The following is an 18,225-nucleotide window of genomic DNA, read 5'->3' as shown; positions in this document are numbered from 1 at the left end:
CTGGTAGAAAGTTCAAACACAGATACAGATCCATCACCCTTCTCTCTGCAGCCTGTTCCCGCCTTACACATGTATGATCATTGCAGCAATCTGTTGAAAGTCTCAACTAGAAAGGGAGTTTTTCCCTGAAAATATAATTAGTCAATTAGTTTTTAAGCACTTAAACATTTCAGAGTGTATTCTAAGATCAGCTACAGTACTGCAAAAAAATTACATTTTTTTTCATTTTCCCCCCCAATTTATCAGATTGATCCTTCTTTTATCTCTGCACAAATGACACTGTTAGTGGAGCTGGGGCTATCTAAGCTTAAAGAAGCTCCTAAAAGATGAGAACATTAACCTCAAGTGCACTGAATTCCCTGAATGTCTTGCATTCTCCTGCTCAGTCTTGAAGTGGGCACCTGCTGTTTAATGTAATTAGTTTCAAAGGGAATGTCAGATCAGTCCTCAGGAGTTTACTCTGACCCAAAAACCTTCGTAAGGAAATATCAGTGAGACAAAACAAGAAAAGTTATCACAGTTGGGATGCTCCTTCTCACTGCATTATTCGTTATTCAGGGGCATGTTTTAAGAGTCCTATTTGCTGTCTCGCTCACTTATTTTCTGGTTGCAAAATTGTGCTCAAGGCAGAATTGCTTAGCAGGTAGCTGTTTTCCTCTTCTCAAAATGAAGATGTGGTGGGCTGAGTACAAAAAAAATAAGAAAACATTTGAAATTTTAACAATAGTTTTTAGTATTTCTTATACTAAGATTTAAAAATTAAAGACAAATTAAGCTTGTTAATTTTCAACTTACATTTTCCCATTAAAAAGTGTACTGAACAAGGCTATTTCCAGTTTCTCTTTTTATCCTTATTGATGTTCAGCTTTATGAGCTGTAATAAAGAGGTTGAAAAGGGTCTCATTTGAGTAGCAGGATAAGTCTGACAACAAATGGCAGGATCACGATTCCGTTTGGTTTATTTTCTCTAAGACTTAGGTGAGCAATTGCTTAATTTGTTGGTGATTTGTAAGCCACTAGTCTCACGACCCTTTTTGTTTATTTCCCTCTGTCATCCACCTTGGTTGAGTCTTGCTGATACATTCAGCCACACCCTGGCTGAGCTCCAGAACTTAAGGGAGGGGCTGTGGGCCCCCTTCTTGCCAGAGGGTGAGAGAGAAGCAGCTGACCCTTGAAGGACCAGAAGGTTATTAAAGAAGGAACTGCAAGTACCCTTTAGGGAGACAGTGCAACTGGGAACCAGTACAAGGCCTGGATGCTCAACTCACCTACCTCAAGGGGCAGACTCTCCACCTTAGAGGATCTGGGCTTGGTGTTATTAACAGCTAGTCATTTAACATCACAGAATTAGTTTTCCCATAAAATGTCCTTGATCTTATCTACCTCAAAGGTGGTGATGAGAATTAAGTGACCCAGTATATGTGGGGCCATTTGGCAATCCATAAAATATTATGCTGATACCAGATATTACTGTGTTTTTTTAAATTAATTAATTAATTTTAATTTTTGGCTGCGTTGGGTCTTTGTTGCTGCGCACGGGCTTTCTCCAGTTGCGGCGAGCGGGGGCTACTCTTCGTTGCAGCGCACGGGCTTCTCATTGCGGTGGCTTCTCTTGTTGCAGGGCACAGGCTCTAGGTGCACGGGCTTCAGTAATTGTGGCTCACGGGCTTAGTTGCTCCGTGGCATGTGGGATCTTCCCGGACCAGGGCTCGAACCCATGTCCCCTGCATTGGCAGGTGGATTCTTAACCACTGCACCACCAGGGAAGCCCCAATATTACTGTTTTTCTTAGCAAATACCTTGCTTAATTTCCTGACTGTATAAATTCTTGCTACAACATTCTGTAGCAGCTGGACCTCAACTACTTTTGGTAAAGTATTTGCTGGGGTGGTACTTGTTATCTCGCAAAGTGTAACCTTACATCAGAAACTTCAGTTACAAAGTTTCTCTTTATATTAAGCCAAAATTTGCCTCCTCAGTATTTGCCTGTGTTAGGTTCTGCCTCTGGAGTAACCCTCATGCATGCAAAACACTGTTTTGGATGCAGAGGTAAAGGGTGAATAAAGCAGGCTCAGTCCTGCCATCTTGGAGCTGGAGTGGAAGGGACAAAAAACAAGTAAACTTATAAATAAAATAATTGCAAGTGCTATAAGGGAAACAAAAAATAAGGGAGCAAGAAAAAGATGATCTAGGAGTGAGAGCAAGTGCTTGAGTTTGAGTGGTCAGGGAAGGCACCTCTGAGGTGACATTTAGACCAAGACCTAAGACTGAGGAAAGTTAACCATGTCGATTCTGAGAAGAAGGCTAAGGGAACAGCAGATGTAGAGGCTGTGGGAAGGAGCATAGGCCCACCGGTGGCTCTGAAGACCGCTCCGGCTGTAGCTTTATGAGCGAGTGGGAGAGGAGCTCCAGGTGACGCTGATGATAGGCTGAACATGGAAGGTGGAGGGAAGGAAGCTTTCCGCTTTGGCAGCTGGGTGGGTGGTGCCCTCATTTGCTGAGGTGAAGAAGGTGGTGAAGAAGGGGATGGCAGGTTTTGTTTTTTTTTTTAAGGAAACAGCAATTTCTGCTTTGCACATTTTGAATTGAAGATATCTTTAAGAAGCTCAAGTGGAGATGTTAAATAGGTATTTAGTTCTATGAGTCTGGAACCCAGAAGAAAGTTCCAGCCTGGAGAAATGAATATGCATCTCATCAGCATAAAGGTTTTAAAATCCATGGCGGTTGGTACGTTCAGATAAGACTGAGGAGACAAGAGGGCACTGGCTAAGCCTTGAAAAATCCCAACATTTTGAGGTCAGGTGGAAAAGGAAGAGGTAACAAAGGAGAGTGAAAACAAGATAGGAGGAAACCAGAGGGTTGCAAAAGCAAAGAAAAGAGTATTTCAGGAAGTGGGAGAGGGGTTGTTTGGCTGAGTGCTGGCTGCTCAGAAGTTGAGTATGTTAAGGACAAAAGTGGCCATGGAATTTAGCAACACAGAAGAGATCTGTGACCTTGACAGGCTGCAAATGGTGGAAACCAAAGCCATTTTTGTAGAGGGTTGAGTAATGGATGAACTGGAGATAAGAAAAGGAAACAGCATCTGTAGAACAGTCATGAGAACGTATGCCATGAAAAGAAGCAGAGAAGTAAGCTGTGTTCTCTGAGAGATTTTTTCGATTTGTTTATTTTGTTCTGTGAGATACTAGAGCATATTTGTAAGCTGATAGGAATGGTTCAGCAGAGATGATAGAAAGATGGATGGATGGATGGAAGGAAGGATGGATGGAAGGAATTAGATAGTGAATAGGCAGAGGAGATAAGGGTTATAACTAAAGAAACATTTGAGAAAGTCAAGAGGTAGGCTGAGAGCCAGAGTATAACTAGAGGAATTGGCCTCTGAGAGAAGGAGTGGCACTTCCTCCACTATAGCAGAAGAAGGAAGAGAGGATGATGGAAGGGTAATGTAGATAGAGAAGGGTGAAGATGAGGGACATCAAGTCTGGTGGCTTCTGTATTCTCACTGAAGTGTGAAGACTGTTTCTCAGCTTAGGAGGAGGGTGGAGGAAGGGGTAAGGGAGATTCAAAGAGAAGAGGAGAAGGTATGAGATGGATGATGGTGGTTCCTCTAGAGCAGTGGTTCTCATAGCATCAGCATCACCTGGGAACCTGGGAATTTTTCAGAAATGCAATTTCTAAGGTCCCATACCAGACCTACTGGGTCAGAAACTTAGGGGGTGGAACCCAGCAATCTATGTTTTAACAAGCCCTCTAGGTGATTCTGCTGCTGGCTAAAGTTGGAGAACCATTGTTCTAGAGAAGAGAAACAAGACAATATTTTGTAGATAAGACCTTGAATTTAATGTGAAACCAGTTTCTTTGTACTGTGTGGTTTTCTCGTGGTGTTTAACAGCTGGGGTTGAGGCATGGATAAGAGATGCCAGGATTCAGCCAGAACTGAGGGATTCTGAGCACACAGAGCGGGGTGGGGGGGGCTTCATGGGGTTGGAGGCATTTCAGGGAACTGATTATCACGGTCAATCATGGAATCTGAAGCTGGACAAGGAACACTGAAAAGTCCAAGGGGGCTGATGGAAGTGAGAAATCTCTAGATCAGTGGTTTGGACGTTTCACTGATAGGGGGGCAGCACCATTGCAAAGAAGGGCTCTGTGTAGCACAGCTAGGTCATGTCTAACCTCATTGGTCCACAGAGATAGTGCTTTAAAGATCTGACTAAAGGAGTTCTGTGTAAAAATTCCATAAAACAGATACTTTGGCCTGTGTGCATGCATCAGTGTATGCATTAAGAGGCCAGGAAGTTACAAGATAGTTGGATCTTATGCAAAGCACAAGCTTTTTTAAAAAAATTAACAATGACACAAGTAAAACCATGTAAGAAAATGTTTACTTTCTTTAAATCAGCTTGTTAAATTATTCGGCTTCTGTGATAGATTATTTTTGTTCATCTTAAACTACTGCTACTACTAAGAATCATAATAATAAATAATATTTATTAGGTACTTACAGTACAGTAGGCACTGTAGCAGTTTCTTTATAGGCATGAGTCTTATTTGATCACAACTACAACCTCTGGGGTAGATAATATTATTGACCTTGTTGAAGCACGGAGGACTTAAGAAAGTTACCTATGATTAATTTTGAACAATTTAAGTGAATAAATGTTCAAAAGTGCATAAAATTGTTGTAAACAGAAACAACCTATTTACCATTTCTCCGTAACTATAAGATAATAAGGTGTAGTGCACTTGATCAGTGGCCACCCCTAGGTGATGACACCCAGCTGAGCCTTGGGGAAACATACACGAAAAAGATTTGTTGGCAGAAAATAGGAGCTTGCCTGTCAGGTGCTCCCTGGTGCCTCCCTGGATCTCTCCCTGGGCCATAGCTGGGCCAGGCTGGGGGGAAGCGTGGTTGAGTAGACCACTACCTGGGATGGTTGGTCTGGTAGACCAGTATGGTTAGTGTGTAGGCCTGACAAGGTGTCCAGGTTGTGCATTGGTCCCTCTGTTGTATTTGTACCCTTGTGTTTCTCCTGTATCTCTGCCTAGCCCCAGTGATGTCTGGCTTCTCAGCAGGCTGTGTACCAGGGACAGCCATGGGCAGGGAGCAGAAGTCAATCCAAAAATGTTATCTTCAGACACCAGAGGCACATCTTCCAGCTTTTTCTTCTTCTTCTTTTTTTAATAAATCAGTGTTTTACCCTCAAACTGCTAAGATCTTCAAAATATAAAACTTCTGCTTGAAAATGTATATAGTCATTTTAACTTGCTAGAGTATCAGCGTAAATCTTTGCTGTCTCCCTTTAATTGCTCTTAATAGAAAGCTGTTAAAAGATCATAAAATTTGTGATTAAAAAGTTAAAGTAGAATTGTATTTTCTTCCACTAGCCAATGCTAAATTATTCCTTCTGGGTCACTTTACAGTGATTTGGACAATCCTTTGTAAAATAAATTTAATGAAACACCTTCCATTTCCGTAGGGATACTGTCTGTGATTTGGTAGGATATTTTTCTGGATAATCAGCTTACATTTTTATTTGTTTAGTCTCATCTCGTTACCTATATGCTTGATTTCTTTACTATTTGGTAATGTGTGTTCTTGGCACCTGCTGTGTTAGGCAGACAAGTTTTTCATGTATTTGTCCTTTTCTTGCTTTTTATAGACAATGCAAAGTATGTGTGAATCTAATGGCTTTTTGATTTTTCATAGACTATTCTTTATGTTGTGGACTTTTTTAAAGTAGTAAGTTAAAAATAAAAATAGCAGGGTTGGTTCTTTCCTCCCTTCCTTCCCCCCTTCCCTCTCCCCTTCCTTCCTCCCTCCCCCCCCTCCTCCCTTCATTCCTTCATTCCTTCTTAAAGTATTCTTTTTTGTGTGTGTGTGGTATTCGGGCCTCTCACCGTTGTGGCCTCTCCCACTGCGGAGCACAGGCTCCGGATGCGCAGGCTCACGGGCCCAGCCGCTCCACGGCATGTGGGATCTTCCCGGACAGGGGCACGAACCCGTGTCACCTGCATAGGCAGGCGGACTCTCAACCACTGTGCCACCAGTACTAAAATAGTGAATTAAAAGTAAAAGAGCAGAGTTGGGTTTTTCCTTTTCTTCTCTCTATTTGTTAAAATATTCTACCCAGTACTCTGCTCTTTGGGCCAAAAATTGGACTTTATGATCTGCGGAGGCAAGAAGTCTGTATCAGCAGGGGTTTGTGTTCTACCACAGGTAACAGTCGAAATAAAAGGACTGAACTAAAAGTGGGGTTTCTCTTTCTCAGGCATATTATTTCCTCAAGCGTTACCAGTGGTGGGTAGTTGTGGGTTTTGTTTCCGTAGCTCAAGATCGACAGGGATTGGATCTCTTTGATTCTTTTGGCCTTTCTCTTATGATCACAAGGTAACATATGAACTCAGAAACTACGCTCATGTTCCAGGAAAGAGGGGAGGGGAAAGGGGTGAAAAGATGAGGAAAAAGATGAGGACCAGCGGAGCCTGACTGTTCACTTTTAGGGAACTTTTTGGGTCTTTCCCATCCGGTGACTTCCACTGACACCTTAGTGGCCAGGTCTGCAACACATGGCAGGGGAATCCGGGAAATGTGGGAGGGGTGTTATTGTCATTGTTTTTTGTTATTCCCGGTTGCTTTTTTTAGCTTGGCAATTTGCCAAAACCCCACCACCACCACCAAAAATTGGTGCTCCATTAATAAGGAAGAAGAGGAGCATGGATTTTGGGTGGGCAACCAACAGTCTGTGCCACAGCCTCCAGTGGCAGAAGGCAGGCAGAGAATTCAAGCTTAAGTGTAGAGTAGCTTTCCCTGCAGTCATTCCCTGCCTACTTCCTGGGAAACCTGGGAGCCTATCAGAAGAAGGCTGGTATAATCTGGAACCCCCCAGAAAAGGGTCCATGTTCACTGTTGAGTGTAAATCCCTAAATAGACATCGATAATTTAACTCCAAGTTATGGGAGGACTTATTTCAGCATCAGATTTGGGGGAAGGACCAGAGTAGGTGTGTTCTTCTTTCCATGGACTGAGAGCACAGGCTCCTGCTTGGACGTGATGTGGTGACTAGCAGCCAGGTACATATAGACCCACTCTCTCTTCTTTCATGCTGTCGTATTCCGTCTCCCTTGGTGTAGTCCTTTTGGGCTACTGTTAACCCACCTGTGTATTTTATGTGAACAATTTCATTAACTGCATTTTTTGTTGCAGCCAAGAGGTCAAGGACCTCTTCCCCACTTCCTTTATAGACTTGTTCCTATATAGACTTGTTCCTATATAGACTTGTTTTTAACTTTAGACCTATGAACCATCTCCACAAGGGCCACTTTTCATTTTTGGTACATTTCTCTGAGGACTTGCTACTGCACCTCAGAATAAGTCTCTGTCTCACTCTGTAGCTGCTTCCCACTACGTGTTCCCACTGAGTACCATTCACTATGAACTTCCAAGTTCAGCCTCATTCAAGGTTCTTAAATTCATGTAAAACATTAGTTGCGTAACTTTAGCATATAAACAGGAGACTCAATGCAGTGCTTATACCTGGACAAATATAAAATACTGTTGGTGGTCTTCATTAAAAATTTTTAAAAGATATTTGCCCAGTACACTATGTCTTAGCTATAGTGCAGTGAGAATGTGTATACCTCGGAAGGCCTAATTGATCTAAACTACACCTCTTGAAACTCAGCTGTGCTGGGGCTGTGTCAAAGTGCACAGTATGTGAAGAAAGAGAATGCTAAATAAATCAGAGGAATAAAGTAGAGAGTTGGGAGCATGTTTAAGGGACTTGAGAGAGCAAATTGTTTTCAAGCACTTTAAACACTTTAAAAACATCAATTCCTCAACACACATAGGCTATGCTAATTGTAAATCTTTCATTAAAAACCAATCTCCAGAGGCTCTCTCCAAGCAACATCTTACGAGCCTAGTTCTGATTTCTATTTCTTCTTTAAAGTAAAAAGATAGCGCTTCCATAAGCATATTCTATAATTTGTATTTCAATTGGTGTCTTACCATATTGTTTGAATAACTAAATCAGTTTTGGTTTACTTTGTAATACATGATTTTATTCAAATGTGTTAGTCCCCTGATTTTAGTTTTGACTTATAGGTAAGTAGCTAGTTTATTATTGCTTTCAGAATTTTTTTTCTCTATTTGAAGATCAAGAAAATGCCTCATAAATCTGGTGTTATCTATAATGTGTAATTGAGCCACATTGTTCTTCAACATGTAGTTAGGTAATTTAAATGGATCAAAAGTATGTAAAATATGGCTTTAAAGCATTTTACCCAGTCAAAGAAGAATTGAGCAGGTCAGAAGTTGCCAAATAGGTTTTGAAATGTTGTGAGGCCAGATAATTTTGGTCTTTGCTTTTGCTTTATCCTCAGTTTGTTTTTTTTTTTAATGTAGGACAGAAATTAATGAAATTTATTGTTCTTCTTCCTGGAGTCTTTATATACTTGTAAGAATTAGTTGCGATGCTAAGCAAAAATTTAAATCCAAAGAAAATTAGAAATGTATTTTAAGGGAGCTAAATTTCAGTAGTTCCATTAAATTTATCTATGGGTTCCATTAAATTTATAAATACAGTAGAAAAATATATATTGGAAAAGATAAAGGATTCCAATAAAATTTACTAAGAAAAGAATTAAACTATGTAGCCCAGTGCTGTTGTGCATGCATAAACATCAGTAAATATTTATGGAATGAATGATAGGTACATCTGTAGATCAGTAGTTTTAGAGCTAGGGAGACCTAGGTTCCAGTCCTGCCTGTCCCCTTACCCTTTAAGAAACCTTGTACAGGTGATTTAGACTTTCTGAGCCCCAAATTCTTCATAGGTAGAATGTGGATAATGAAAGTATGTCATTGTTTTGTGAAAATTAAATAAGATAAAGAGCCCAGCAAAGACCAGGTGTTAAATAAATATTGTTGTTATAAACTATATGAAAACTGCCTTATGTGGTAGGTTAAAATTGTTGAAAGTTAATATGACTCAGTCCAGTATTAATCATCACATCACATAAAATGATTCTTTTATTTCACACATAAAAAATGATAACTTAGCCCAACCTGAGGGTCTCAGGAATGTTTTCTAAGGGAGGTAACACTTGAGCTGAGACTTGAAGGAGAAGTAGGAGTTGGCCTGTTGAGAAGAGGTGGGAAGGGCATTTCTAATAATAGAGCTATACCCTAGTAAAAGTATTACCAAGGCTAAGGTAGACTATTTCAGTAGTGTTGTTTAGATTGGGCCTTACTGGCTCTTATAAGCTCTTTATGCACTGTAGTCAGAGTAATAGTCTATTGACCTAGGACTATATATCCTTATCAAAAAACAGTTGAGCATAATACTTCAATATATGCATATTTAATAATGTTTTATACATGTACTGCTATAAATCCATTAAAAATTAGAAAAGATAGGTTTTTTACTTTTTCATTATTTTTTATTTTAAATCTTTTTCTTATATATTTTCAATCTTTTTTAACATTTGTTTTTCTGAATCACAATTAATTATCTTGTTTAACTCTCCACATCTCTGTAACCCACTTTGGAGACCATTGGCCTATGAAAATCCGTTGAATATGGACAAAAGTTTTCCTAACAAAGTTTCTCAACCATGTTTCATGAGAGTTTAGGGTTTATAGTTTCTGTATCTGCATGATCTCATGCCTCCAATCTAGAAAATTAATATATCATTTCACAAAGCTGACTACATCTCAGTCAGGGCTGTACTTCCTCAGAGCAGAAGCAAAACCACTGGGGGGGGAGGGGCATTCCCTGAACCTGGCCTAGCCTTTCCCACAGATAAAGCCCTGCAGAAGATGAGCTCATGAACCTAAACTACAAAACAGAAGAAAATGAACAGCTATGAGTGAGAGACACAAAAACAGGATTAAATCCCAAGAAGTTCAAGTAAAAGGACAATTGAATGGAAACCCAAAATTAAAATGTCTAAAATAATTGAAAGCATAAGAAAAGATCATGAGCCTAAGAAAAGCAGAACAGGCAGATTTGAAAAGGAACCAAATATGAAATGAAAATCTAATGGTTAAAATTAACTCAGTAGATTAAGAAGCTGTTTAGAGACAGCCAAAGAGAGACTATAATGCACAGTCACTGGATCCGAGGAACACCACTGCTGTTCCAGTTGTAGTCAAAATACAAATCATCCTTCACATGACACAGAAGTCCTGCCCCACCTCTCCAGCTCAGGCTCTCCTACTTTATTGCTCAGCTTCATTGTTTCCTCAGGCACAGCCTCACTGGCCTTTCAGTTTTCCTAATGCCAGGCTTCCACCTTCCACAAGTCTTTGAACACATTGTGTTTTGAACAGTGTGCTGTGCTTTGCATCTGAAATACCCCACTCCCTTTATCCCATTATCTCATTCAACTCCCAGCCGAAGGGTCACTTTCCCAGGGAAGCTTTGTTAGTACTTCACAGGTTAATAGGGTGCTTTTTTTTTTTTTTACTGTTGTTTAAAGAAGGGATTTACTTCCTTCAAGGTACCTATTTCAGTTTGTAATCTCACATTCATCACTGTGATTATTTGAAAACCATCCATCTCCCCCACTAGACTGTAAGTCCTGGGAGGACAAGACCATGTTTGTTTGGTTACCCATTGTGCCAGTGGTTGTACTTAGTACCTGGTAAACAAATATCTTTTTTTATCAATAGATATTCCAGAAACACAGAGGACATAAATTTTGGTATTAAAATAGTTCAGGGGCTTCCCTGGTGGCGCAGTTGTTGAGAGTCCGCCTGCCGATGCAGGGGACACGGGTTCGTGCCCCGGTCCGGGAGGATCCCACATGCCGCGGAGCGGCTGGGTCCGTGAGCCATGGCCGCTGAGCCTGCGCGTCCGGAGCCTGTGCTCCGCAATGGGAGAGGCCACAGCAGTGAGAGGCCCGCATACAGAAAAAAAAAAAAAAAATAGTTCAAAAGATGGTTGGTTTTCCAGTTGCTATTGTTCCATGGTTAGTTTTATCTTTTTAGCCCTATTATCAGAAATTAGATTTCTTCTGTCAAATCTTTCTGAAGCCAAGTGACTTTGTTTCTTTGCACAGATTCTTTACCGTTTTAAATGGGCCCTTGTCAGCAGCCTTCAGCTTTTAGTGCAAGTCCTCAGATTTCTTGCAAGATAGTCTGTAAAGCCCTGTGAAACGATAGCAGATATCTATATTTGAATCTAGGAATAGTTCAGTTTTCACCAGACACCGAGGAGACGTGTCTTGGGAAGGGTGGCACACACAAAGAAGGATGCGTGGCACACTGGGTTCTTCCAGAGCACATCTGATTTTTATTTTTTAGGTGGTCATGAGCCTTCGTTAGATCCATTTACCAGCTGACTTTTTTTAAAAGTGTTCCTTTGGTAACCTTACTGTGGTTCATTTTGTGAAATTGTGAGCAAGTGCTGGGGAAGGGTAAGTGGAGGACTGAGGACGGCACAGCCTCTGTGAGCTGGTAGGTTTTGTTCCCAGAGGACAGGGACACGGCAGCCCACTTACTGCCGTGAGGAGGTATTGATTTTTCTCCCTCCCTGCTCTTAGCTGTACCTCTGAAGCAGGTGTGGTGTGCAGCATCTTTCCTGGTGAAGAGAGGAAAAACTGTCACGCACTTTGTCACCTCAACCGTCGGGCATTTCAAACCAAACAAGGTGGAATAGGAAAAGAGCTTTCAGGACTCTTGGAAACCTCCCAACTTAGTTCAATACCCTGGCTTTTGTGACTGAGAGGTTCCTTGCAGTTGTTAAAAAACCTTGATAGACAATGGGAAGAAATATGGTGGGGTTTTTTTTCTTTAATGTTTTGAAAAGAGAATAAAAGGATCAAATCAGTGAAAACAGCGCAGCTTTGTGCAGTGATCTTGGAAGGTTAGCAAAGTGGTCTTGTCCAAGTTTTCAGCAAGATGTTCTGTTCCTGTTATAATTGGCTGCTGGGTAGGTTTGGACCTAACTAGAATGCCAGCGTTCGATTTCACCGTGTCCTCGGTGGAGATATGTCACCGTTTATGCTCGCCTTAGTGACAATTTTCTAAAATGGAAACTCATGGGAAATCATTACAGTGTTTATATGTCTCCCTTTTCGGACGGCGTTATCCTGTGATATTTTACCAGTGTTTTCCACTGCATGATGGCATCTAGCGAAGGTTAAGGCAGAACAGGTCCCTCTGTAATTTTGTGACTACATTTTACTTACTGAAGAAGAAAAGATAACTGACAATTAAGTATTTGGGCTGTCACAGAAAGCACATGTGCAACTAATCAATGGTATCCTTTGGGAACATGATTTTATAAAGCTGATAATGTAGACAAATCGGGATTTTGTGATTTCTGTTACATGATGATAATTGCACCTTTTCAATAAAAGAGACATTTCTCCTGGAGTAAACACTGAGCTGGAGGAGGATGCTACTACCAATGCTATTGTTTTTCTGCTCCCTTTAGGCAATTTTTTGGTAAATATTTTCATAGAGATTTTTTTTCCATTCTTTTTTTAGAGTGATATTTCTGGTCTATAATAAGGAAAGTTATTTATTCTTCTGTAACTGAGTAACATGGTTGTAAAGAATAATAATTATTTTTTTCTTCTTACAAGGTACACTCAATTGCCCATTTTAATATTTATCAGAGTTGGATATAGTCTTAGCAAAGTCTGTTACATAATATATCACACACTTGTTACAGTTCTTTGATTTAGCCCCATTTCCTTTGTGCATCTTAATAGCAACCTGATTTTTAGCCTATGTACTTCCTGAGTGGTAAATTGGCTGGAAATTACTGTGGTTTTCTGTTAATTCTGTAGCATCTCCAGTCTGCATGTGTATGAAAGAGCAACTAAAAGATGTTCAGAACCCTGATATTTAGAAGCTCTTACGATTCCTACTCTTCCCATGCATGTGCCACTTTTCCTAGTTTTATGGCACAAGCTTCAGCTAGAGATAGATTCCTTCTCTGCTAGTTTGGACAGTAGTCTCTTCTTGTTCCAGCAGCTTTGGAAACTGCCACCCTCCTTAACAGAATGGTTAGTTAACTTAAAGACCACATTATCTCCTTGGTCCTCCACCACCTCATTCCATGCTTGGTACCCACTGTTGAGTGACCTCTTCATATGGACACTATTTTAATCTTTTAGTCATTTTCATTGCTTGCCTCTAGCTCTTCCTGAGTTTATTCTTATTTCCCTTTCCTTGGGGATTAAATAATATTGCTTTCAGTGGAGTGAGAGGATTGCTCAGCTCATTTTACACCTTTGTGGAAGCAGGACTGCCTTGCTGACTTACCACTTGTGACCAACAGCACTTGTGACCTACTCTCCAGCTTGCATCTGGAGATTAATTAATTCTGCCTCTTACAGTATTTGACTCAGTACTTTAACCTGTACGATTTAATGGGATTATTTCCAACTTTTTCTTCAACTTGTTATGCTCATTTTGAATTCTGATGTTTTACTGTGTAAATTAGCTACCCAGCCATGCATTCCAACTTGCATGCAGTGTCAGGACTCTACCATCAGAGTAATTAGTTAATCAGTTAGAAAGCACCGGGCCTGGGACTATCACTGCCCAGTGGTTCAAAATGCCCATCTCATAACAGGTGTGGTGTACTAGTGCTTCATCAGCTGTACTCTGTGGAAATAGAGTTTAAATCTTACTTTCCCTCCATTTTGCTAACTTTGGGAACCTTCAACACCACAGCTTATTGAATTCTAGAGTTATATTTAGAAGACATAGAAGCCATAAATATGAACTGCTTTCTAAATCCGGTACAGCAGTAGATTTTGGACTTTCAGAAAAAAATCCTTCACCGGACACGGCCAGACAAATATTTTCAACCACAGCCTAAAGCTGAAAGCACTCATGAATTCTAATACAAGGCAGCACACACTCCAGCGGGGTTCTAATTGACAAAGAGGTAGAAAACTGAAACAAGAAGGCTAGCGTGTCCTTTGGAGAGCTGGCATCCAGCACGGGCCCAGCAGTGCTTCAGGCTCCAGGCCAAATGAAAAGTGTGCCCAGCAGCGTTGCTGCCACATCAGAGCTACAAGCAGGCATCTTTGGCTGGGCTGTCAGGGGTCTATTGGACCCCCTACCACTCACAGCACAATTACATATGTGTGTGTATTTTTCAGCAAGCAAGATTCTCAGCTTTCATCATTTTCAAAGGGATCCATGAATCGTAGAGGACTAAGAAGCTCTGTTTGTTAGATAGACAATAATCCAAACCTCCAAAACCAATAAAATAGATGGTTGAGAATTGATACAAGAAAAAAATTCAAAAGAAACAGAATTAACATTTATCGAATGCTAATTGCATGCCAGAGACTCTTGGAGACATCACCTAATCCTCACAATGACCTTTAAGGTAGACAGAGGAGATACTCAAACCCAGGTCTTGCTCTAAAGCTACATATTCCTGCTACACCACTTGCCTCTGTAAAGAATGAAAATGACCATTCAATTTACCATTGAAAATAAATCAAAAATAAAGATAAGCAAGCTAAAACAACAGGGAAATATTATTTGATATTTAAAATGTTGTTTATATATATATATATATATATTTTTTTTTTAATCAAAAGCTTATCTAGTGAATAGGTCTGGTGATTTAGACCAGACTGGGGTCCCAAGCATGTGGGATGGCCCAGGGTACAGCGTCAAGAAGGAGTGGTTCTTCTTGAGCGGAAGCTTTTCAAGAAACTGAAGAGGGGGCTTCCCTGGTGGCGCAGTGGTTGAGAGTCCGCCTGCTGATGCAGGGGACACAGGTTCGTGCCCCGGTCCGGGAGGATCCCACGTGCCGCGGAGCGGCTGGGCCCGTGAGCCATGGCCGCTGAGCCTGTGCATCCGGAGCCTGTGCTCCGCAACGGGAGAGGCCACAGCAGTGAGAGGCCCGTGTACCGCAAAAAAAAAAAAAAAAAAAAGAAAGAAACTGAAGAGGATTTAAATGAAACAGTTGTGAGGCCCCACTTCACTGATGGGTCACTCATGGAATGTGGTCATGTGTTTCTGAACCAAAAGATTTGGTTGACCTAATACATTTTCTCTGTTGCATCTCTGTACTAACTAATGACAGTCATTTCACTTATACATATGTATTAAATTAGGTAAATTCTACTCTATTATACTCTGTCTCTGGGCTTAAGTATTAATTATTTTCTTACAAGCCTTCTTAGCACAGTTGAGGAGATATTCCCTCCGCATAACCGAAAGCTTGACTAACACCCTCCCCCCGCCAGTGCTGCTTTCTTACAACTGTAAATCCTGAAATCCACACTGGTCATTGTTTTATAGAAAATATTATTTGAGAATATTCAGTGAACATTTAACAAAAATGCTCACAAATTTCTGAAGTTTTCGATATTCTTTTTTTCTAGTATATCTGACCTAAAACAACATGATCATCTATTTGGAGCACTCTGGGGAGGCTGAGCAGGATTAATTCCCATCCTGGTGTTGCAGTGTAAACAGCTTTTTGCCTGTCTTTTGTCATTAATGATCACGCTGTAGATGTAGTCAGTGCATTGTAAGCCAATCTGTCAAGGCAAATAAACAATTCACCTTGTTAAAATTCCCTAAATCTTGCATTAATAAAACGAAAGTAACCCCCCTGAACACTCAAGAGATGTCCTCCTCCATACTGCAGTGATGGATGACATGTCTAAAGATCCTAGAAATTAAGTAGTTCAGGTCATTAAAAGTGTCCCACACTTGTTATTGATTTAATTTATTTTAAAAAATGGGGGTGGAGATAATAATGGTTACCCCCTCCCCTGTTTTTTTTAATCTGAAAGCTACCACTTGTTCACATAATTAAAACTATTGCCAGGGTGAACAGCTCAGTATTTGTTACAACATTAAGCTTTATTATTCAAATAGGTATTATCCTCTTAAATAGATATCTACAAGTACAAGCTGATAATCATTGCAACTTGTATTATGGCAAAAAAATTCCTTGGAATTTCATATGTATCATGATTCCTAGAACCTTTGATTTGGGGCACTGAAATAATAACCTTCTGGGCACCCCAAAAATATTCTCGGATAGATAAAAATTTAGATGAAAACCAAATGAGTTGATGGAAAGAAACAGAAATAGTAATGGAAGAATAACCCTGGATGGGGGGGAGTTCTCTCCATTTTATGAATTTTTCATTTTTCTACTTTATAATCAAGAAAAAAGTAAACATTTTAGAAAGATGGAGGGATGGATGCGAAGGCATTTAGAGAGTGCAGATTCTGTGTCACTGTATTCTAAGGAAGTTTAACTTATGTGTGTGTTTACTTGTTTATCACTAATTTTCTCCACCAGCCCACATTCTATTGACCTGTAGTATTCACTGCCATATCCTAGTGCCTAACATAATAGGTGCTCCGTAAATATTTGTTTAATGAATAAAGTATTACCCCAAATACCTTTATTTTTGTCTTTTTTATTTCTTAAAACTTCAGTGGGTACAATGGCCATGTAAGGAATAGTAAGAGCCCCAGACAAGGCTGGATCTCCAGATTACCCCTCTCCAGGGACTGAACAGCAGGACAGTTGAGCGCTAGTATAGTACAGAGGTCAGTGTGCTAGCACTGGTGATCTCTGTAGCAGCTTATTCCATTTTATATGTCCTAAACTGGGTAAGAGAATTCCAAAACATGGTGAGAATTGGGGCAGCTCCAGATGTAAATTATGGCTAAAAACAATACATTATATAGAATTATGTGTATACAGGAAACACACAATTTGACCTTTTTCATGTGTTATGTAACTTTTGCATCACTCTGCATAGCTGTTCCTGATCAGCTGTATGAATGACATTTCAGCATCAATTCTCATTGTGGTTTTTTTTGTTTTTTGTTTTAACATTTTTATTGGAGTATAATTGCTTTACAATGGTGTGTTAGTTTCTGCTTTATAACAAAGTGAATCAGTTATACATACACATATATCCCCGTATCTCTTCCCTCTTGCATCTCCCTCCCTCCCACCCTCCCTATCCCACCCTTCTAGCTGGTCACAAAGCACCAAGCTGATCTCCCTGTGCTATGTGACTGCTTCCCACTAGCTATCTATTTTACATTTGGTAGTGTATATATGTCCATCAATTCTCATTGTTTTTTAAACAATATGTACTTACTGGGGGGGAAAAAGCCATGGTAAATTATAAAAATGACCCTTAAGAATAGTTACATTAATTTTAGAGATTATTGCACAACGTCTGATGCTTTTCCCATGGTCTTTGTAAAAAAAGGGCGGGGGAGCAAATGTGCAATCATTTCTCTGGCAGACTCTTTCAAAAATAAATATATATGAAAATGCACTCTTACAGTTCTCTATTAGATTTCTCCTTGAAATTGCATAATTTGGATATCTGAGAACTGACATGGTTATGCCATTATGGCAGCTATTTAGCAGAGCTCCCTAAATGGAAGAACTCTATAGATTTTTTTTTCAGCATATACACTGATTTACACTTAGTGGTAAAACTGTTACTGACCCTTTAAGTGGAGCTGTCCAAATAGCAATAAATGTCTGTTGATCCTATTGCTGAAACAGGTGTTAGCTGAAGAATCTTGACTAAATCTTCCAGTTAAAAAAGCCATGTATAGTATTTCCTGAACAGTAGTGGTTTCTTGTAGATAGACACACCCCCCCACACACACACACAATTTCAGATCACTTTATCACTAAATAAGGAAAACTTGATGTAACTATCTTATCAGTATTATTGATGTTCCCAGGTTTTTAAAATACTCATTCTGGATTAGTACCTCCGTGAAGGCAGGAACTGTGTCTACCTGGTGCCTGGCTGTCTTGCCCCCAGTCAGCATCTGAAGTATATATAGTAGATGCTCTGCAAATGCTGCTTGGGGGAAAGAATAGATAAAATGGAGCATTTGCTGACACTGAATAACATGTGTGTTGGCCTAAATTCTTGGTGGGTGAAATGGGTAATTTTGCTTTTGGGTAATAATGCTGGTAAGAACTTTGATGGATGGTTATGACTTTTCAAAATAGTTTATTTGATTGATTGCCTAGCAAACTTCACTTTCTAATTGTTTTCTGCTTTCACAGGCTGTCATTCTAGAAAATGAAGAACTTCCCAAATTGTTTCTTGATTTCCTAAATGTGCGACATTTGCCCTCTCTACCAAAGGCAGAGAGCTGTGGGTAAGAGTTGTTTACCTATTGGACATGTATCTTAAGTTACTTTTCAATCACTTATTGGCCTAACAAAT

General features: G+C 40.0%; 1 protein-coding gene across 1 annotated transcript in view; it reads left to right on the top strand.

The window, feature by feature from the left end:
• The window catches only part of SNX24 (sorting nexin 24), a gene marked incomplete at both ends in the record, with an annotated part of 176,521 nt that overhangs the window by 150,938 nt on the left and 7,358 nt on the right, over positions 1 to 18,225 (top strand). The window contains one exon of the mRNA XM_079701852.1: positions 18,063 to 18,157. Coding sequence (XP_079557978.1) covers positions 18,063 to 18,157 — 95 coding nt within the window. The remainder of the gene's footprint in view (positions 1 to 18,062; positions 18,158 to 18,225) is intronic.

This window comes from Hyperoodon ampullatus, assembly GCF_949752795.1.
Source record: "Hyperoodon ampullatus genome assembly, chromosome: 4".
Classification (NCBI taxonomy): domain Eukaryota; kingdom Metazoa; phylum Chordata; class Mammalia; order Artiodactyla; family Ziphiidae; genus Hyperoodon; species Hyperoodon ampullatus.
Note: the sequence above shows the minus strand (reverse complement) of the source record. Positions and strands in the feature narration are given on the sequence as shown.